Consider the following 24048-nt stretch of genomic DNA (forward strand, 5'->3'; position numbering starts at 1 on the left):
GACTCCATGCCGAGTGCAAGTCCAGCACAGGTCATGATCTCACGACCCTGAGGTCAGGACCTGAGTCAAAATCAAGAGTCAGATGCTCTGAGTAATGTATCGGATTGTTGAATCACTATACTGCACACCTGAAACTAATATAACACTGTATGTTAATTATACTGGAAATAAAATAAGAGGAAAAGTGTTCTATAATGTACATATAATGTTAAACATATGCCTTTTCAAATTTCATATAGTGTTTATTAAAACCTTTTTTCTATTCTAGTAGTATCATTCTTTTTTGTAAAAAAAAAAAAAAAAGAGTCAGATGCTCAACTGACTGAGCCAACCCTGTGCTGCTTTTTCAGCCTTTTACTGGGAGATACTAACTCCCGTTTCCTGATTTCCCCGGGACCTTTCCATTTCCTATCATCCCACAGGATGCTTGTCTGTTACTATCTGCTTCCAGGCCTGTGGCTCATGACACTTAACACCCTTCGAGTTTCTGCTTTATCTTGGTCCACAAAGATACTCTTCTTACTCTTGAGCCTGGCTAAGTTGTTTTGGTTATTGGTCCTTATATTTTATACATCTTCGTTATAGATATAGAAGAAGAGGATGCTAGCGAATCAACCCACTTTTAAATCTGAGTGGATCTACCCACTATCTACTACTCAGTGGTTCAGGAATAAAGAGAAATATCTGAATACTTGAATATTTGTACTCACTGAACTGAAGAGCTACTTCACTCTGTTATAGTCATTGGGTGTAGCATAATGAATTTAAATAGGGATATAAGTAATACTCTGGATTTTTATTTAAAAACCCATCCAAAGTAACAGAGCACAGTAGAGATGTGACTAAATGGTAGCAGATATGGCAAGGATTTTAGCATTTTAGTTGAATAAAATTTCTGTATAAATTATTAATATAAGTCTGCTCAAAAATTTCATTCAAATTAGGCATAATAATAGAAATAGAGTGATGAGGAAAATGTTGTTGGATATTACCTCTCTGCTCTCTATGGGTCACGCTAAACATAGACTATTACTTTCAGTCCCAGGTGCCACACTTTAGAAAGAACAAATATGGAGCTTATCTGGAGAAGAGAAATAAAAATGTTAAAAGTTGTGAAAACTATTATAGATAAGGAACATTTTAAGCAACCAATCATTGAAGGACTTCATAAGTGTCTTCAAGTATTTCAAGGATATTAATATGAAAGGAAGATTAATCACAGTCCATGTGGCTCAAGAAATAGAATGGATTGCTATATATGTTTTCCAATACTATAAAATTAGAAAATATTGGGAGTTTCATAAATATTAGAATTTTGAAAATAAATTCATCTATATTTATTGCAATGAGTTTCCCATTGTTGGAGTTATTCACACAAATACTAATTGATATTAAAGATTGATACGTTAATTGTATCATTATCTTTTCCTTTGAAGTTCTACCATTTATCAAGTTATAGCTCACTAAACATACATTTCTGTAAGCCCTTGTCAACTTCACTCCTGCCAAATTATTTGCCAAATTCTCTTTCATGTGCTCTGCCTTTACAAGTGTTATTCTATCCCATTTTTATCTCCATCGCTATTTTTGCTTAGCTAACCTCTTTTCATCTTTAAGTCTCAGCTCTGATATCACTTCTTCCTGCAAGACTTCTTGGGGTTTTCTGATTATAAGTCTAACCCCTCCCTGCCCAGTAAGTCACGAGCTCTTTTAAGTAAAAGACTGTGTACCCTCTGAATATACCTGCCACTCTACATGGTGCTTGACAAAGTGGATAACAGGTGGATGGATCAACGAGCTGATTAAAATTTGTAGTATCATTCTAGCCTAAACAGAGACAAGACTTATATATGTCAGCATTTTTGTAAAAGAAGGCATATAGGGACACCTGGGTGGCTTAGTTGGTTGAGCTGCTGACTTCGGCTCAGGTCATGATCTCATGGTCCTGGGATCGAGCCCCGCATCAGGCTCCTTGCTCAGCAGGGAGCCTGCTTCTCTCTCTGCCTCTGCCTGCCTCTCTGCCTGCTTGTGCTCTCTCTCTCTCTCTGACAAATAAATAAATAAAATCTTTTTTTTTTTTTTTTTTAAAAGGAGGCATATGGAAAGTGGCCAATGCAAGACACATTAATTTTGGACAAGGATTTAAAATAGCCAGAAAAACAACAAAAGGCCAACAGGAAAAATTTAAATTGGAAAGCTATAGGAGCATTATTTGAAAGAGAGAGAAAATATGTGCTTGTGAAGAAATCATTTCAACTTTGTATATTGTTTTCTATGGTTGATTCAACTCAAATGTTCTTTGATTAGAATAATTTTTCATGGGAACATCTGGGTGGCTCAGTTGTTAAGAGTCTAACTTCATCTCAGGTCATGATCCCAGGGTCCTGGGATGGAGCCCTGCATCAGGTTCCCTGCTCGGTGGGAAGCCTGCTTCTCCTTCTCCCACTCCCCCTGCTTGTGTTCCCTCTTTCACTGTGTCTCTCACTGTCAAATAAATAAATAAAATCTTTTAAAAAAGAATTTTTCATGAATATTCAATTTTACTTATGATGTAAGAGGCTGGAACAATCTAGAGAAAAAATATATTGATCTTATTTCTACGATAGTCCATTCACTGGCACTTAACTTCTTTACAGTGTGAAGGGCGTCTGCATTCTATGTTGGAAATACATGGGCCAAGTTGTTGGACAACCAGATAAATCACTACTCTGTTCTAGTTTGCTAACTTTGCCCCTCTATAATCCTATGGATATAAAATTATATGTGGGAAACACCCTGATAATTGTTTTATGAAGGCAAACTAGTATATTCTCAAGTCCTGTAGCCTTTTAGAAAGATATAAAAGGGGGGGGGAAGCCCTTATTAATTCATACTTGCAAAACAATTGCAGTCATTTTCCTGGGTGAAGACTAAATTATTGTACATTATAGTGTGCACGTCTATGATAAGTAGATTACTATAGATCATTCCAAGAGGAAGTGGAGGGAAGATTGCACTAACATTAGCTTCTCTAGTATTTGCAGGCTGTAAATTTCGTTAAATGATAGATGTAAAGATGGAAGACAGATGGATGGAGGAAAAGATCGAGTCAGATACTGGATGAGTTAGTACTGCAGCCTGTGCTTCAGCACGGTCTTATTACTGCAAGGCTAGCAAGCATCAAAGTCCCCCCACATCCCCCACTCCCTCCCCCTGAAATGTACCGATTTATATGAAAATTAAGATTACAAATTAAAGCCTGGCTATCCTGGAGTTTTCCAGTTCATCAGCCATCCAATAAAAATGATGTCAAGCCTGTATGCATAATTCCCAGAAGATTACTTTGTCCTTACAGCTAAGCCCTGTCCCTGATATGAAAGATCTCTATCCACTTTTATTGAAATAAAGAACTAACATCATAATCCCAATATTGAGGTATAATCTTCATTATCTCCTGACCCTCTTGAGGTTCTCCCAATCTATATTACTTCAGATTTGTTTATTTATAATCCTTATGTATTTACCTTTATTGAGATAGGATTAAAAACTGGAGGGGGAGGGAAGCTCCAAAAATCCTTATGATCTCATGATTGAGTTTCAATTCACCAACAATCAACTAATGTGTTAGACTGAGGGTTTTTTTTTTTTTTTTAAGTGGTTCTTATAGTTGTATACTATAAGCTTGAAAAAGCATTAATTGGTCCCCTGGGTGTCTTCATTTCATTAAGTGAATTATTTCCAATCCAACCTGGTTTGTGAAATGATGGCAGCATCCTCTTTTCTTATTTATTAAAATAGGTGGGAGAGGAGTTAGTGAAAAGATAAATACTGATAGAATCATCCAAAGTTAACTTTTATCTCTTTTCTTAGGAAGTTTTGATTCATACCTATAGTTAATTACTGGTAAACCACAATCCCCCAACCTTCCCCCCACCCCAAGAGCCTTAATGGCCCCTGGCAATGCCTCAGGCTGTTAACTACCAAACTAGTCATTAATGCTGGTCAAGATGATTTCTTGGAGATCATTGCTCATTTATTTTTTTAAATAGACAAAACAGACTTTATTTGGCACAAAGAACGAAATAGTACTTTAGCCATTTTTTTTCCCTTTCAAAAGCATAAAGAAACACCTATGAAAAACACATTTTACTGTGTTATTTTAAAAACATTTCAAATATTAACTTAATTTTATTTCCAAAGTGCGAATTGGGTTTGCAATGTCCCAGTTTTTACTGATAATTGTGCTTTCTTACTTTAAATGAATTTTTGCTATTGCATTTGGAAAAACACATCTTAAGAGATTTGGTAAGTGTTCTTAGTTATTTGTACCTCTTATTTTTATGTTTTGTGCAAGGAAATATTAGGATAACATTATTCGGCTTTTAGATTTGAAAACAGATTGGAAAAAGAAGTACTTTAGTATTGGCATAAAACTGCACTGGAGTGTTTTCTTCTTAAAATAAGTTTTATTGATAGTAAAGGACTCTTGTTCTACCATTATTTGGTATAAAGTGGGATTTGTTATCATTTTCATTGGCTTAATTATTCCACACCGTGAACCCTTCCTTTTCATTCGATCATGCTTTTACTTGAGCAACTGCTATTGTCTGGGCACACTCAGAGATAAATAAGAGGAGAATTGGAGTGCCTGGGTGGTTCAGTGGGTTAACACCTCGCCTTCGGCTCAGGTTGTGATCTCAGGGTCCTGGGATCGAGCCCCGCATCGGGCTTTCTGCTCAGAGGGGAGCCTGCTTTTCCCTCTCTCTCTGCCTGCCTCTCTGACTACTTGTGATCTCTCTCTCTGTCCACTAAATAAATAAAATCTTTAAAAAAAAAAAAAGAGGAGAATGAAGAAGAAAGACCAGGCAGACAGAAATAGCTTGTGATCACTGAATACTCTTTTTGCATGAAATGATGTTCAAGCATAAAATCCTATATCGGAATTATTAGCCTTATTAAAATGTTTACTTACTAATTGGGAGGGAAGTAGCTCGAACAAGTATTTATTATGCACCTTATATTTTCTGAATACTGATCTGGGTAATTTACATGAATTTTTTTGATTTAATCCTTACAACAACTTTACAGTCTTACAGAAATCCTACACTTATTCCTATTTTATGGATGTAGAAATTGAGACACTATTGAAGATAGTGGGGAAAAGAATAAGAAAAAACTAGGAGAAAGATGCAGAAAAGAAAGTTTTGGAGCCTCAAAAACAAACATTGTCTACTTAGTACCCAATCCCTTCATTTGCTCAGAGACAGGAAATTCATTCTCCTTTTCTTTTGAAAACTGTGGCCCAGGATGGCAGGACACCCACAGTGGAGTCCCAGTTTAGATCCATCAAGTGACCAGAGGAGAAGGATATTGACAAAGCATGTTTATCCCACCAATCAGAAATTCATCCGAATTAAATGCACATATGTTCTTCAAAGGATCAAACCTGCCAGTTATTAATAATTTAGTGTGAATTTTTAATAACTGCTTATTACCAACTATGATGCAGGAGCTATAACCATCTATTTGCTTATTTATTTATGGGAAGTAGGAACAGAAAGGAAAAAAATTAAAAATACTATGGAAGAATGTGAGTTATTTTGAAGGAATTCTAGTCTAGGCAAGAGGTGTATAATTTAAGCCCAGAAAAGAATGATAGAAAACTGAGTATCAGGGATAGAAGAATTCGGGCGAAGAAGTGAAAATTCATTTATATCCTTGGTTTAGCCTAGCCCTATCTGACATAAGACAGTGTGTACCATGTCCCGGAAAAGGTTTATAATTTATAAAGCTTTGAATTCCCAGGGATAAGCCATGAATTACAGGGTGATTGTAAAAGCTTTACATTCTAAGATAAGCCCCTATTTATGCTTTTTCCTCATCAAAAACAGGAACTCCTGTTTTTTAGCGAAACTGACCCAAATGTTTTCGAATAGGATTTTACTGGTATACAAAAATTTAAACTATAAATGCAGCCTTCTTTCTTTATTCTGAAACTCTTCCCTTTCACTGTGCAAATAGAGTTGCAATCAGTTTTTTAAAAAGTGATCTATGTATTTTTTTGGATCAGGATAATAGAGGACCTAAAACAAATTTCATGAGCAATCTTTGACTTTCTAACAGCTGACAATTTCTTCCATTATCTACACTATTATTCTTTTTTTTTTTTATTTCTTTTCAGCGTAACAGTATTCATTGTTTTTGCACCACACCCAGAGCTCCATGCAATACGTGTCCTCCCCAATACCCATCACCTGGTTCCCCCAACCTCCCACCCCCTGCCCCTTCAAAACCCTCAGGTTGTTTTTCAGAGTCCATAGTCTCTCATGGTTCACCTCCCCTTCCAATTTCCCCCAACTCCCTTCTCCTCTCCATCTCCCCATGTCCTCCATGCTATTTGTTATGCTCCACAAGTAAGTGAAACCATATGATAATTGACTCTCTCTGCTTGACTCATTTCACTCAGCATCATCTCTTCCAATCCCGTCCATGTTGCTACAAAAGTTGGGTATTCATCCTTTCTGATGGAGGCATCATACTCCATAGTGTATATGGACCACATCTTCCTTATCCATTCGTCCGTTGAAGGGCATTTTTGGTTCTTTCCACAGTTTGGCGACCGTGGCCATTGCTGCTATAAACATTGGGGTGCAGATGGCCCTTCTTTTCACTACATCTGTATCTTTGGGGTAAATACCCAGTAGTGCAATTGCAGGGTCATAGGGAAGCTCTATTTTTAATTTCTTGAGGAATCTCCACACTGTTCTCCAAAGTGGCTGCACCAACTTGCATTCCCACCAACAGTGGAAGAGGGTTCCCCTTTCTCCACATCCTCTCCAACACATGTTGTTTCCTGTCTTGCTAATTTTGGCCATTCTAACTGGTGTAAGGTGGTATCTCAGTGTGGTTTTAATTTGAATCTCCCTGATGGCTAGTGATGATGAACATTTTTTCATGTGTCTGATAGCCATTTGTATGTCTTTGTTGGAGAAGTGTCTTCATATCTTCTGCCCATTTTTTGACATGATTGTCTGTTTTGTGTGTGTTGAGTTTGAGGAGTTCTTTATAGATCCTGGATATCAACCTTTTGTCTGTACTGTCATTTGCAAATATCTTCTCCCATTCCGCGGGTTGCCTCTTTGTTTTGTTGACTGTTTCATTTGCTGTGCAGAAGCTTTTGATTTTGATGAAGTCCCAAAAGTTCATCTTCGCTTTTGTTTCCTTTGCCTTTGGAGACATATCTTGAAAGAAGTTGCTGTGGCTGGTATCGAAGGGGTTACTGTCTATGTTCTCCTCTAGGATTCTGATGGATTCCTGTCTCATGTTGAGGTCTTTTATCCATTTTGAGTTTATCTTTGTGTATGGTGTAAGAGAATGGTCGAGTTTCATTCTTCTACATATAGCTGCCCAGTTTTCCCAGCACCATTTATTGAAGAGACTGTCTTTTTTCCACTGTATATTCTTAAATTGACTTTCTAACTCTGAATTTTGATGTTTAGCATTATCTGACAAATGACTATTTCAGGTTATTTCAGGTGCTTGGGAAGGTTTAGTGTTGATAGGGTTGCCATCCCCTTAAGACGCAGGGTATATGGAATTATTTAACTATTTCCACAGCGGGTTCCTCAGAATGAAACTCCAGGTGTAACCTACAGTATGTGAGCTGAAATACTATACAGTACTACTACACATTAACTTAAGTCCGTTGAGACAAAGATACTAGTCAGGCCCACAAAAACTGTGACACATTAGCCTTAGATGCTTACTGGATATAAATTCAGTAACCCGTGCCCCAGACCCCCTATTTTAAGGAAGAAAATAAAATTAAGAACAGGTATGAAGTGCTGGAAAATAGACCTCAAATCGTTGCTTTTCATACCGAGAAGTGCTTCACAAGGGATACAGACAAGAGTGATTCTAAGGGACTTAACATCTGTATCTTCAGCTTCCAGTGTGTGTCTTCCTAGACTGGTCTGCCTAAGTGCACTCCTGAGGTGTTGGTTCTTTCTCACCTTTCCTTCACACTGATCTTTCTTCCACTTTACAAAAGAAAGGTCTAACTCTCACTCATCAGGAATCTTACTAAGTACGGGACACTGCTCCAGGACATAAAACGTCTTGGACGCCAAAGGGACAATCAGAAATATTTGCCACCTAAAAGCCTCCTTATACGAGGGAGTCCATCATTTTCAAGATTCGTTATAGCATCTAGTATTTAATAAACTTTAGCTTTTGTATCTACTTTCAGTAAAAAAGTAGGGACTATGGGACTTAATTTATCACTTTGCTTAGGGCTCTGGAATGGAAAATCAACCAGATGCTTGACCTAATGCACTACCGGTTTGCTAAAACTTTTGAGTATGTGAAAACTTGGGTCACTGTGTGTGAGTGTGTGTGTGTGTGTGTGTTTGTATCTTTTACTCAAAACCATGCAAATGGGAGGCAAGTGCAGTTTGATTTACATGAATAATCTTACTACATATGAATGCTTAGGTCATAAAGAGCAAGAGATAAACAATTTTATTAAGCCCCTTTTGTTATTAAATGAATGTATAGCTGATTTCCTACATTTATAGGAATTCACTCCCTTCTTCACCCCTTGAAATACTCACACACATTACACATTCATCATTGCCAAAGAACTGATTTATTTTTTTCCTGGACGGCTGGGAAGGGGAAAATGATCACTGTTATCTTGCACCAGTTTGAATGTGGGGATAAAAATCTCTGAAAGGAGAAGAGTTAGCAATAGTATTTACATGTCTTCTTACAAATTACAATGCATTTTTTCTTATACCACCTCATTACACAATAACCCTGAGGTCATGGAAGTTATTTTTATCTCTACTTTACAAATGAGAAAATTGACATGCCAGAAGATATCCAGGTAGTCATAAGCGAAACTAGGATTAAAAGTTAAGCCTTTGGTCTCTGAGGTTTGTGATTTCCCACTCTATTAAACTACCTCTTGTGAAAATTGTTCAACTGGCTAAAGACTATGTTCTCTAGGTAAGCTTTTATAATATGCAGTTCAGGTAACAACCCCACTCCCAAAGAGCAAAATCTATCTTAATTTTGGTTAAGAAAGCAATATATGTATGATTTATAATGAAAGGACTTTTCCTCCCAGAAATTCACAAAATGTAATTCCTATATCCGTTTAAGGAAACATGGTGTTTAAATAACCCTTCAAGTGTGCTTCAAGGAAATGAACTGTATCTTTTAAGATTTCAAAGAAGCATTCATGTCTAAAAAAAAGTATAAAGAAGGATCTTGATAAGTCACTTGGTCTGTTTCATTGGTTTTTGGCTGAGTACTGTTAACACAAGTTCTAACTCAGATCACCCAAATGATGATGGGATATGAGGAGCTAACCAAACATGAGTCGAAGGGCATGTGATTCCAGAGCGGCCTGGTTTCTGGTTCTTAACTGGACATTATGTTATTTGAGACTTTTGTTCTAGAAAAAATTAAGAACACTTCAGTGTGATTTGTGACGCTCTCACTCTTCAAGCTTGTGCTATACATCACAATTGCTAAATTATAGCTATTGTTTGCTTTATGAGAACTTGGGAGGAAAAAAAGGATAAAACTATGTTATCATGCTAGGGGAAAGGATGTGGGTGGACTTAGGGAAAGGATGGGGGGCAAATAATGACCAAAAAACACTCTAAAAATAACACAGATGACATAATCACCTTTATGTAAAATGTATGTATAGTCATATACATGTATCAAATGATCACACTTAGGTAAAATTCTGTGTGTATACATTTTTTTTTAATTAATAGCTATTTTAGAGCAGTTTTATTTATAGAAAATAAACAGAACATACAGGGTTCCCATACACCACTCCAACCATTCCCATATATGTTTTATAATAAACAAAAATATGTTCTACCTTCTCTGAGTTTTTTGCTACTTATGACAAATTAATTTAAATCTGGGGAGTATCACCATGGCAATCATGCCCTTCAAATCACCTTTATGAGGAACTCCACACCTTTCCCTAGTTGGTGACCCTGATGGCAGTGTGTGAAGAGTCTGAGCCGGAGTCCGTCTAAGCTGCAGCGTTAACACAGCACCTGGGTGACTGGGGTGCACAGGCTGGAACTCCTACGCTAGAAATTCTTATCCCTGACAGAAAACCTCTCTTGAAAGGATTTCCCACACCATCTCCACGTAAAGAACTGACGTCTGATGCTCCAATTTAAAACAAAAGATTGTGTTCATTTTCAAATTCTGTGTCAGATGTCAACGTGGAAAAATTATTAGTGTCTGGGGTCATCTGTGGACCCATGAACACAATAAATTGAGTGATAATGAAAATTTTTAAAAATCTCACATACTATTTACTTGTTTGGATATCAAAAGTAAGGAAATATTAAATTATCAAAATACTCTAAAGAAGATGTAATGTCAATTATCTATGATCTCTCTGATATGAGGAATTTGAGAGGCAGGGCCAGGGTCGTGGAGGGAAAAAATGAAACAAGATGGGCTCAGGAGGGAGACAAACCTAAGAGACTCTTAATCTCACAAAACAATCAGGGTTGCTGGGTGGTAGAGGGGTAGGGAGAGGGAGGTTGGGTGATGGACACTGGGGAGGGTATGTGCTATAGTGAGTGCTGTGAAGTGTGTAAACCTAATGAGTCACAGAGCTGTGTCCCTGGGGCAAACAGCACATTATAGGTTAATAAAAAAAAAAAAAAGATGTAATGTCAAATTACTATCAATAACATTTCATGTACTGAATATATAATTTTTTTTGTTGTACACATTTTGATGAAATATATTTGGAATTTTTACCAAAATTACTAGGTCATCAACCCTATATAACAAAATTCCAAAGACTAACAGGATTTATGTGACTGTGCATTCAAGAGTGGGCTTCTGAATTATTTAGTGTCTAATCCAAGCTGACCCAAAGACTAGTCACAAGTGTTTTAGACTCAGTTTCAGGGTTGGAGGTGAGCCTTAACACTTACCAGGCAAAGTGTGGTTCCTAGACCAGCGACATCAGTGTTGGTCTGGGAACAGTTAGAAATGCAGACACTCAGGCCCCACCCCAGAGCCACTGAAACAAAATCTGCATTTTTAACATGACCCCCAAGATGACTCATCTGCATGTAAAAATTTGAGAACTTCCCTTAGCTATTTCAGAGTCCTGATCCTTTCCGAATTTTCCCAGCTTTGAACCAACTGCCAGCACTGCTCCCTACTTTTCCCACACATCCACACACCCCATCATTTTTATTTAGATGGTCATCTCTTGCCCCTCGTTCTCATTTCCAGAGGGAAAATCACACACATTCCAACCAGGTAACTCATAGGCTTCCTTCATAAGTCTCTCTCTGGCAGCCAAAGAAAACTCTTCATCTTGAGAATTAATATTTCTGAATACTCTTCTGACAGTCCTTAGCCCACCCAGTAGTTTCTTTACTGCAAGTAGTTTTCTTTCTGCAAGTAAAGGACAGGGTGCGGGTCGTTCTCTCCAGCTAGCACAAGGGTGTTTACTATTAACTATCCTATGTGCTTGCTTCAAAGCCTTGCTTTAGCCTTTCTAGGATTGTACTTCAGTAAAAAGCAGTCAGCCCACTAAAGCAAAAACAAAAACAAAAACAAAAACAAAAAACCCCAAGACTCTGTCCTATGTAAAAAGAACAAGGTTATTACAGACCAGCAGTGTCACAGGTTCCCACAATTTCAGTGTCACAGAGAGCTGCTGCTGCTGCTGCTACATCACCGTTATTACTCTGGAGCCACTTGGGAACATGCTAATTTATGCCCAAAGCAATATTAGTATTATTGTTTACTTTACTTTCATTATCTAAAGAGGCACAGTCCAAACTAGATAGGTTGCTGTAATTCTGCTTTCTCCGGGTGGGAGATTGGAAAAAAGGCTGTAATGGTAACAAAGAAAAGCAGCCAACAGTTTCAGCAAATAACACTGCAAAAGTCAGATATCATTTCTTATTTTCCAATTACTCCGGTTCCTATCATCAAGTCACCGCAGACAGTGGCGTGTGCCGCAGAGGAATCACTCAGGTAAGCGGAGCTCCTCCCTCTGTTCCTCCATCTGCTGAGCTGTTAACACGAAGACATACTGACAAGGGCTCAAGGAAAACATGGAATATTTCATCAGTAAGATTATGCTGCCCTAGAGACAGATGTTAGAAAGCTGCAATATTTAAAAATAAAGAGATAAACACATGCTTGAAGGGAAGGAATAGTTTTAGAGCTGGGAGAGAAAATAAAAAAAAACACAAAGGAAAGATGGGAAGATAGATGAAAGGTTTGCATTACCACAGGAAGCAGCAAATCCTTATTTTGAGGGGGAAACCTTTTCTATCTGCCCAGGCCGTCATTTACTATTAGGTAGGCGTTCTCAGAGTGCATGGGGCAGATCTCTAAGAAGTGCTTAGCGGGGCTGATTAGGGTTACAGAGAACAGACTTATTTCTTGTCATCAGATGGTTAATGTCAAGGCTTTGACTTAAAACCATATACACTGGTTTTCACAAAAATTTAAACATGAGAAATGTTATATACTACGGTAGCTCACATTCAGTGAATTGAAAAACAGTGTTAAGTAATGATAACGCTGGGTTTATCTGGTGACTTACACTGCAGAGGTCAAAGCACGTTGTCTTCACTTATCTTTACTGGACAGGATTATAATGGTGGGTTATATAAAAATACTTACAAATGACATAGAGTTGCCATGTATTAAGTCAACAAAATATTTTAAACTGTAGCTTTTCCTTTTTATTTGCTATAGTTTTCACACCTTTATGAATAAAATGCAAAGAGTGGCAATGGGAAAGTAAAAGAAACTTTGGCCTTGAATTCAAATAGACTTGGGTTCAGGTCCCAGATATTTACCTTGCTTCTTTGAGCTTCAGCTTTATCACCGATAAAACAGGGATCATAATACCTACCTCTAAGGGGTACTGAAAGAGTTGAATGCATCATTAACAAAAGTCCTACATTATACCTGAGTATCATAGGTACTCTAAAAATGGCAAGTTATGTCATCAAGAAAAAAAAAAAACAACAACAAATTGACACAAACAAGGAGATTAGATACTGCAATTTAATTACTGGTTGTCCTTTTGTCAAAATCTCTAAGTTCTGATTGCGTAGTAGAAGCCCTTACTCATGACTTTCTCCAACTGGGAAAGAGAAGAAGAACATGTCCTCAAGGAAGGGGAGGGTAAGACAAAGGATGAGTTCCCGGAAAAAGGAAGAGAAAATAGAATACTTCTTCCAGAAAAGAAGAGGAAGGAGGGCATGAGGTCTGACTTGATGGTCCTGACTGTACCCTCAAGAAATGAAAACCCAGATAGCCAAACCTGCAAGAAAGGAGTTTCAGGGGTTTGCTCTGCTTCCTGTTCAGCATTCTAGGAGGAGACAACCTTGCAAGACAACCATACCCAACACAGGACTACTACAGAGTAAAATGGTGGCATGGGGACCGTCAGTCAAAGAAGGTTCTGTGATGTCAGGCCTCGAACTTCCTTGGCTCTTGCGCAAGAGGGTCTCATATCCAGGTATTCCTTTAGAATCCCAGTAGGGTATACAGAAGGTTGCTGTTGAGAGTTGGAAGCCATTGGAGTCGCTGTGAGATGACTCCAGCAGAGGTGAGACAGAGCAGACAGGCCGAGCCAGGGCTCAGAGGGCAGACACGGCTGAGTCGTGAGGAACGGCAATGCTGTTGAGAAGTGAGAAGAGAGCAAGTGAGCACAAGAGGGCCACAGGCTCTAAGCACTCTAAAATAACAGCATACTGGCTTACCAAATGACAGACTTCCTCGGCAGATCAAGAAGGTACCAGTAACCAGTTTAGACTAGATATCTCTCTATGGACACCAGTGAGAATTCAGGTAATGGCACAAAGATCCACATGTGGATCTGGGGCTCTCTCCTGTCCCAGCCAACAGGACACATGAACTTTTCCTGGTACCTAAAATCCACTTCTGGAAGGGGGAAGAGGGAGCACACTGAACACCCAAAAAATCCTATTTTGAACCTAGAGAAACCCAAGATACTTCTGCTTGCCATCTTCAAATTCTAGCCCATCCTACTCCACTCAAAAAGAAATTTATTTCAATTCTAAAGAAATGAAAGGCCTTTTTAGCTCTTGATAAGCTAGATATAATGTGTCCAATTCTATAAGTCATATTTTCTTTCTGAGAGACCCGAAGATGAAACCAAAATATCCATTATGTCTATTTATTCATAACTTTAAGGTGTTCTAATTATACTAGGTAATAGGAAGTAATATCTTATATACATTTTCCCCACTTTCCTTTTGAAATTACTGTGTAGGTAATTTGTGAGTTTCCTTTCTTCCTTCATTCATTCAATGATTATTTACTGAGTACCTACAGTGAATGAATAAAGTACCGGGAGTTTAGGAAACAAAGATAAATGAGACATGGACCCTATCCTTAATAAGGCAGAAAGGTTTCTAATGATATGTGAATGGAATTTATAAGTTAAAGAAAAGCTAGTCGAGTACTGCTGCCCATTGCTAAATAACTACAAACAAAATAACAGAACCTTACAACTGTAAAGATGCATTTTTCTCATCTATCAAGTGCACCTAAAAATAAGATAAAGGTTGATTATTATGCACAGACCAGTTGAAAAGCATTTTTTTCCTCATAAAATCATAATGACAGAAAAGTCAATTTCTAGAATAACAACAGTAAATCAAGTTGTAGGATAGAAGCATACAATACAAAATCTTATTTTTTTAAAAGTGTATTTGCTATAATAGAAGAGTAATAAGATATGAGAGAAGGGGTCAGAAAGACTATCATCATTACCTTTTTCATTTTGTTTCAAATATTAAGATAGACATGCGAAGTGGTTATATAAAAACCAAAATATTGTTTTAATTTTCTCTGTAAATACTGCTTGATAATTTTAAGACATCAAATTTTAAAAGTCAAATAACAATGTAATAAATGCCCTAGGACAGTTTGCTGTTTAAGGGTAAAGAAATTTTTACAGTGATTCTTTTAAAATATGAAATTGTTTTAAAGATTTTATTTATTTGAGAAAAAGAGAGAGCATAAGCCGAAGGAGAGACAGGCTCCCCCCCTGAGCAAGGAGCCCTATGTGGGACTCAATCCCAGGACTCTGGGACCATGACCTGAGCTGAGGGCAGACACTTAACCAACTGAGCCACCCAGACATCACTAAAATAGGAATATTAAAGCTCTTAATTAATTAGCTTATTAAGTTCACATTTTTACATTACCAGGATTTTTTTTTTTCCATTACCAGGATTTCTTAAAGGTGGGCAATGGAAGCTTGAGAATTTCTTTTCCTTTTTTTTTTTGGCATGGAGCCCAATGCCAGGGCTTGAATTCAGCACCCTGAGATCAAGACCTGAGCTGAGATCAAAATCAGACACTTAACCGACTAAACCACCCAGGAGCCCTTGGAGTGAGACATATTTTAATTGTTAACATGATTTTATGAGCACAAAACAGAATTTTATGCTCTACTTTAAAAGAAAAAAAAACTATGATGTTTTGAGGATGTTAGTCTACAGAAACAGCATTGTTGAATGTTCTCAGAAAGGATTTTTCCCTCTGGCTCCTTGAACCACTGCCATTCACATAATTTTTAATATACTCTCTTCCTTGTATCTTCTAATGCTCACATTTGAATTTATATACTGGGCACAGACAGGGTATATAATTTAGGAAAAACCTCTGCTTTTATCAGTTACCCCTGATAAAGTTGGTATTTCATTCACCCTAAATGTACATCATACACTGATTGAAAAGTGACATTGTTAGAGATTATAAATAATTCAACAAATGGTATCTATCTGATTAGTATTTCAAAACAATATTTTCTCTCTTCCCAACCCCCTCTTTATCTTCGCAGAGTGCATTTGCATTTGAAATCTATGGTTTCTGGCATATCTGGGGTAAGGTTATACTAGGAATTTACCAGACCTGTCAGTCTCTAACTTTCTTTCATATTTCACTATATCATTCCAGTTATAATTAGTTGTCTGGTAAAATTAAGAACAGTCTATTTCAGTGAATGCTCATGTGAACATTTAACAACTTTTTGTTAGGATGACAGCTTAGCGACAGAAAGAATAAACCAGAAAGGAGAGTCGCTGAAGTAACCCTGAGTAACTCGATATTGCCAGCTCAATGGAAAATTTTGAGATTTTGCATTTTTTTTCTTTTTTGTTCTTAATCATCAAGCACGCATTTCTTGTCAGGAGATAAGCGTCAGTTTGATGGCACTCTTGCCTCAACTAGCATGTTTTGAACTGACCTGTCTTCACTGCTATGGCTCCCTAGAAACTTTGCTGTTGATTAGCCTTGATTCAGCTGAATGCTTTGACATTCAGCTTGTCAGTGAGAGCTATTTTAATCATTAAGATGCATCTCCCTTCCCAGACTGCAAACTGTTGCTGCTCATACACAACATTCTACCATTTGATTACTGGGGAGGAGGAGAGGAAAGGAGCTGAATGGTTACTATTACTACGGATTATAATAAGAGCTAAAATTCCCAGAGTATCTGTGTGTGAGGTGTTGTGCTAAAGCAACTTACTGGGATCGTCTTACGTGATTCTCACTGTCCCGGAGTCTCACCACCATGGTGTGCAGCCTTGTTCTCCATTAAGTAAGTCATCAGCCCTCATCCTTAAGTGGAGTAGTGGTACCAACTTCAGGGGCTATTCTAAAGATTAAATGAGATCATTCATGGACGTCCTTAAACTGGTATCTGTAACATGGTGAGTTCTCATGTTCTTAGTCGTAATTTTTATTACTTTGTAGACGAACACACTCGATCTGCTTCACCAACTGCCCTTCTCACTATCACCTCTAACTTTAACTACCTCTGTTGCCCAGACCCAAAGGAGGAGATAAAAGAAAATGCAAAGTTATTTCAGGACTTTTTTTCTGTGGGTATTTGAACTCTAGCCCCAAGGAGGGTGTGCCATAATTATGGCAGAATAATCAACCTTTAAAATCCTTTCTTCCTACTCTTTCTTGGCCTCACAAGTAGGTTGTTCCCATTCAGGCAATGAAGCATCTATCCTAGTGAAACCCTGTTGAGTGGGATGGAGGTGAGGGATGAGAATTGAAACTTCACAGGCAGTTTGGGGGAGTTCGGAATAAAGGGTCATTTCTTCCAGGCTTTAATGAGAGGCATAAAGGCAGCAACGCGGCAGAATCCGAGTTTCCTATACCCAAGTTTGTAAAGAGCAGAAGACGTGTCATGTGACTAAGCAGACAGTCCTGGGTAGCCTCACAGGGTTCCCTGTGCCACGTTACGGAGAGGGAGCACCAGAAGGAGCCCAAGCGCTTAGCTGGGCAGGGAAGCAGGGTTTCTCTTAGTTCACAGCACCACCAGGATGTTTCCCACTGTTGCAGAAACTATGTGGTCTGGTTGCCAGAACTCATTCTTTTCCCCTCCTGGGCACACAGCTAAACTACATTTCCTAGCTTCCCCTGACTTTTAAAACCTATATACACCTCCATATGCATTCTTTGCTTATCTGCATGTTGAATGTATAGGAATCAGTAGGGGACACATGATCCTAGAAAGTGTGAGAGTCACTGCATCAGGGGTTCTTACCCTGAGATTTAATAATAGAATTTAGGAGATTAGGACCTTGGATTTGGAACAAAAAAAATCTGTATTTTCATTAACCTCTAACTGAAATTTAGCATTTTCTTTGATTATGAATGTAGGCACCAATGCCTAACAGTACTAACATGATTTGTGGCTTTGTCACCAACAAAAATACCTAAACCATAGGTATTTTCATGTTATATTACAGCTGTTGAAGGTATCTCAAAATATCATTTACAACCAAATTTTCCTTAAACTGACCGTAATTACTAGACCCCCAAAGAGGCACATACATAACAAATTTATTCTAAAATAGCTTGATAACTATATTTCAATAAAATTGATTTCCTTTGAAATCCCATATGATTTGTCTGCCTTTTAAAAACAGTTTTCTTAGAAGGGATCTTTAAGCTTCACTAGATTGCCAGAGGAGTTATAGAACAAAACAAGTTCAGAACAACTGTTTTAGATGTATTCCTCAATGACTTTATAGAGCAGGGCCCTGCTTTGCCTCTCCCCTGCATATCCCCGCCACAGTGCTGACCCTCATTGGACTGTAATGTCATAAATAAGTTGGTATTTTGTTAACTTACTGAGATTGGAGGTTATTTCTTAACAACAGTTAGCGTATGTAGACTAATCTCCTTGCTGCCAAGGCCCAAACAAACATGGCAGAGAGTATAGAGACCTTAAGAGGCCTCTGGGTAGAAAGAACCCAGAAGTGAATAGTGAGGACCAAAGATCAGATGAGGCCAATAAAAATATCGATCTGGAAGGACAGTGATACTATGTACAGGAATCCTCTTCTTCAACTTAGAAATAAAGCTCAATAATAATGATATAAAGGAGCCTTTCAATTATCCCTGAATTTGGACCCTGAGATTTACAACTGTCAGACAATAATTTTCTTATTTCATATTATTTATTATTTTCTCTTCCCCTATTAGGGTGGCAATCATTTTTGTTTCTCATAGCAGGTATTAGGCACTTTTGAATTCATCAAAGTATATATAGATATATAAACATATAATAAATATATAATATAAAATATATAAACAAAATATATACATCCTTTATAAATGTGAATATATATAATTTATTATTTTAAAGCAAACTTCAATTAATTCTGTTCTACTTAAGATTCTTCTTAGCTACAGTGTAACAACAGAAGAGAAGCCAGTAACCACAAAGACAAGATCAATATTACCTAAGTCCTTCCACACGGGGATTTGAAAATTGGTAATTTTTTTTTAAAGGGCTTGTTGATTTAAATAAAATAGTCTTGATGGAGCCCTTCAAGGTTTTTTTTTTTTCTGATTTTAAGTTTTTATTTTAATTCTGGTTAGCTCACATACAGTATTCTATGGATTTCAAGTGTACAGTTTCAACACTTCATATAGAACTCTGCGCCCATCACAGCAAGTGCACTCCTCAATCTCCATCACATATTTAACCAAACCCTCAACCACTTCAGGGTTCTTAAGGAAGATATAAATTTGACAACATTTCTCTTAGGACATTAAGTTTTATTTAATTTTACCTTCCCTTTTAGACTGTTTTGCTGTGTTTATCTTAACCTTTGACTAAATGAATCAGTCATTTTGAAATGTTCAGGTTGTTAAAATCAGAAGCAAAGTCTCCTCTAAGGTTACACTATTTCTAACCTCCATGAAATTATGGTATCTAAATTTTTATAGCCTATGGAACTATACTTGAATGAGAATAAAACAGGGTTAGTGTGCAATACAGTTTGGGCTTCAGCATTAAAAGGTCTAAAAAAATATAGTACATTTATTCTTAAGTGTTATATAACGGAAGCGCTTAGGTGGCTCAGTCAGTTAAGCAACTGCCTTGGGCTCAGGTCATGATCCCGGGGTCATCTGAGACCCCCACATCAGGCCTCCTGCTCAGTGGGGAGCCTGCTTCTCCCTCTCCCTCTGCCTGCTGCTCCCCCTGCTTGTGCATGCTGTCAAATAAATAAATAAAACCCCGAAGTATTATATAATGTAAACATCAACTATCCAGATCATGACTGTATACCAACTCCAAGCCTCGTGCCTGCCAAGTAAAAATTCTTTAAGAATGAGTACTCAAAAAAAGAAAGAAAGAAAGAAAAATGATATTGGAAAACTATAGTTTTTAACATGGAAAAAAGTCTACATTAGATGAAAACAAGTTACTCAACAGCAGACTTAAAGTGATCAATTTTTTAAAAATTCATGTATGTGAGTATGAATAAAAAAACAGCTGGCACACGGAAAAAGGATAAGTAAATCCAACAGCATGAATTTTGATTATGTACAGTGTCTATCGCTCATGACAGGACTTTGTATGAGAAAGTTCCCTTCTTCATTTGTAAGGGTAAGCTGACAGGTTTGCAAGTTAGAGCTTCTCAACGGACAGTGGCTCTTTGAGCCCTGAAACTCTTCGGGTGTTCCAAAGTCCTGGTGTTAATACATCCTTAAAGTTTAATAAATTCCTCCTCCCTTTATTAAAACGACACTCATTTGCTTGTTGAAAAACCCTGGTCATTTGTTCTGTAGAAATTCTCTTTCTGTATTTGGCTGATCGCACCACGGCACGTGGCGCCTGGCGGTAAGAGGCCAAGCCGCGTTTGGACTCGATTAATTCGCGCACACGGACATGCGACTGTCTTGCAACACGAGTATTTCGGAGCTGTCGCCGCGCACGTCAGAGGGCATCAGCAGGCGCGGAACATGTCCCCCGTGTAGTGACGTTACACTTGCCCAGTGACTTCAAGCGTCGCCCACCTGACCCATAACTACAAAGTGTCTCAATTTCACCTAATAGTTAACAGCCACGGGCCCCGCGGGCTGGATCTATGACGTCATCGGGACTGCAAAATGGCGGTTTTAAGTTCTATCCCTCTTCCCGCATGTCTCAGTCGACATTCCATAGAGAAGAGATTTCTTTCTCCAGCTCCGAGGATGCCCTGAAAGACTATGCACCCTAAAAAAGCTGGAAAACGCTGCTTTCTTTTACTGACCTTGATCTAGTTTTAGCAGGCATCCGAGTGGGGGTCCTCCGCCCGCGGTGAGCCGTGAGTTTCCTGCAGCTCCCGCCGCTGCCCCCGCTCCCGCCGCTGCCCCCGCTCCCGCCGCTCCCGCCGCTCCCCAAGGTTACCAGGCGGCCAACCGGAAGGACGAGAGGGGCCCGGGCAGGCCAAGGCCCGGCGCGGGGCCTGGGGCAGGAGGGCTGGGTCAGGACACCATACCTTGTGCAGGTCCTAGGAGGCAGAATCCGACTCTCCCGAGCTGTTCCGGACGTCGGTGCCCCCCGCGCACTCGCCGGGCTCCTCGCTGTCCCCACCGCTGTCGCCGGCCGCAGGGCTCCTCTCATCGGGGCCGGCCGGCGCGCCCCCCGCGGGGTCCCGGTCCTCCCAGGGGCCCGGCGCCCCGCGCCCGCCCTTCCCCAGCGCCTCGGCCATGCGCGAGAGGTCGCGCCGCATGGCATAGGCGTCCTCCCCGTCCGCGTAGTAGCGCGGCTCCACCTCGCTGACCTGGAAGTCCAGCGTGTCGGCGTAGAGGCGCAGCGCCGCGCGGTTGCTCCTGCGCACGTGCAGCGACACGTAGCGCGCGCCGAAGTTCTCCACCATGGCGCGCGACGCCTGGTCCATGAGCTTCTGCGCCAGGCCGAGGCGCCGGTGCGAGCGCTTCACCGCCAGCGACGTGATGTGCCCGTGCGCGACGTCGTCCGCGTCCTCCTCCATCTTGGCCAGCACGTAGCCCACCATGCGGCCGGCCTCGTCCTCGGCGACGTAGGACAGCTGCGGCCAGGACAGGCCGTGGTACAGGTAGTACTTCATCTGGTAGTTCTCGGGCAGGCACAGCAGGTTGCAGTGCTGCATGTTGACCAGGTCGCGCGGCCGCGCGTTGCGGATGTTCATGGCGGCGGCCGCAAGCGGGGTGGCGGGAAGGCCCGGCGAGGAGCGGCGGCCAGACACGAGAGCCGCTTCCAGCCTCGACAGCGTGGTCCGAGGGCCGCAGTCCTGAGGCGGGAGGCCGGAGACGTGCGAGGCGGAGAGGGCCAGCAGGTGGAAAGGGCGGGGCTATGATGGGGCTTCCGGAAGTGCGCCGCCCGCTACCAGCCAATGAGATTTTCTCATTACTGCGAGGGTGCGTGCGCAAGCAGTAGGGGGTGGGGACGTAGAGCTCATCTCCTTGGTGTTCAGTGTGCTGTTTCATCTGAGGCTGCCACTATTCCTTTGTTTTAATTATAACTTCTTAATTTGCATACGTCTGGTTAAACTTGGAAGACCTGAGTAAACCCATATAACCAGAATGTAGACCAAGAATCAGGCTATTGCACACACACCAGGAGCATTGCTGCTATGAACATTGGGGTACAGATGGCCCTTCTTTTCACTCCATCTGTATCTTTGGGGTAAATACCCAGTAGTGCAATTGCAGGGTCATAGGGAAGTTCTATTTTTAATTTCTTGAGGAATCTCCACACTGTTCTCCAAAGTGGCTGCACCAACTTGCATTCCCACCAACAGTGGAAGAGGGTTCCCCTTTCTCCACATCCTCTCCAACACTTGTTGTTTACTGTCTTGTTAATTTTGGCCATTCTAACTGGTGTAAGGTGGTATCTCAATGTGGTTTTGATTTGAATCTCCCTGATGGCTAGTGATGATGAACATTTTTTCATGCGTCTGATAGCCATTTGTATGTCTTCATTGGAGAACTGTCTGTTCATGTCTTCTGCCCATTTTTTGACATGATTATCTGTTTTGTGTGTGTAGAGCTTGAGAAGTTCTTTATAGATCCTGGATATCAGCCCTTTGTCTGTACTGTCATTTGTGAATATCTTCTCTCATTCCGTGGGTTGCCTCTTTGTTTTGTTGACTGTTTCCTTTGCTGTGCAGAACTTTTGATCTTGATGAAGTCCCAAAAATTCATTTTTGCTTTGGTTTCCTTTGCCTTTGGTGACGTGTTTTGAAAGAAGTTGCTGTGGCCGATGTCAAAGAGGTTACTGCCTATGTTCACTTCTAGGATTTTGATAGATTCCTGCCTCACGTTGGGGTCTTTCAGCCATTTTGAGGTTATCTTTGTGTATGGTATGAGAGAATTTCATTCTTCTATACATAGCTGTCCAATTTTCCCAGCACCATTTATTGAAGAGACTGTCTTTTTTCCACTGTATGTTTTTTCATGCATTGTTGAATATTATTTGACCATAGAGTTGAGGGTCCATATCTGGGCTCTCTGCTCTGTTCCACTGGTCTATGTGTCTGTTTTTATGCCAGTACCATGCTGTCTTGGTGATCACAGCTTTGTAGTAAAGCTTGACATTAGGCAACGTGATGCCCCCAGTTTTGCTTTTCTTTTTCAACATTTCCTTAGCAATTCAGGTCTCTTCTGATCCCATACAAATTTTAGTATTATTTGCTCCAGCTCTTTGAAAAATGCCAATGGAATTTTGATCAGAATGGCATTGAAAGTATAGATTGCTCTAGGCAGTATAGACATTTTAACAATGTTTATTCTTCTGATCCAAGAGCATGAAAGGGTCTTCCATCTTTTGGTGTCTTCTTCAATTTCTTTCATGAGTGTTCTGTAGTTCCTCGAGTACAGATCCTTTACCTCTTTGGTTAGGTTTATTCCCACATATTTTATGGTTCTTGGTGCTATAGTAAATGGAATCGATTCTTTAATTTCCCTTTCTGTATTTTCATTCTTAGTGTATAAGAAAGCAACTGATTTCTGTGCATTGATTTTGTATCCTGCCACTTTACTGAATTACTGAATGAGTTCTAGTAGTTTGCGGGTGGAGTCTTTTGGGTTTTCCATATAAAGTATCATGTCCTCTGCGAAGAGAGAGAGTTTGACTTCTTCATTGCCAATTTGAATACCTTTTATTTCTCTTTGTTGTCTGATTGCTGTTGCTAGGATTTCTAATACCATGTTGAACAAGATTGGTGAGAGTGGGCATCCTTGTTTTGTTCCTGATCTCAAAGGGAAGTCTGTGAGCTTTTCCTCATTAAGAATGATATTCGCTGTGGGTTTTTCATAGATAGATTTTATGAAGTTCAGGAATGTTCCCTCTGTCCCTATACTTTGAAATGTTTTAATCAGGAACGGATACTGGATTTTGTCAAATGCTTTTTCTGCATCAATTGAGAGGACCATGTGGTTCTTCTCTCTTCTCTTATTGATTTGTTCTGTCACATTGATTGATTTGCGAATGTTGAACCACCCTTGCAACCAATGGATATATTCCACCTGGTCATGGTGGATAATCTTTAGTGTACTGTTGGATCCTATTAGCTAGGATCTTGTTGAGAATCTTAGCATACATATTCATCAGGGATATTGGTCAGAAATTCTCCTTTTGGGTGGGTCTTTGCTTGGTTTGGGGATCAGGATAATGCTGGCTTCACAAAAAGAGTCTGGAAATTTTCCTTCTGCTTCAATTTTTTGAGA

General features: G+C 39.6%; 1 protein-coding gene across 1 annotated transcript in view; it reads right to left on the reverse strand.

The window, feature by feature from the left end:
* Positions 1-21544, reverse strand: part of NAA11 (N-alpha-acetyltransferase 11, NatA catalytic subunit) — a 55297-nt gene extending 33753 nt beyond the window's left edge. The window contains exon 1 of the mRNA XM_047719643.1: positions 20838-21544. Coding sequence (XP_047575599.1) covers positions 20850-21509 — 660 coding nt within the window. The 5' untranslated portion in view covers positions 21510-21544 and the 3' untranslated portion in view covers positions 20838-20849. The remainder of the gene's footprint in view (positions 1-20837) is intronic.
* Between the last annotated feature and the right edge of the window lie 2504 nt (positions 21545-24048).

Source organism: Lutra lutra, chromosome 2, assembly GCF_902655055.1.
Source record: "Lutra lutra chromosome 2, mLutLut1.2, whole genome shotgun sequence".
Lineage (NCBI taxonomy): Eukaryota > Metazoa > Chordata > Mammalia > Carnivora > Mustelidae > Lutra > Lutra lutra.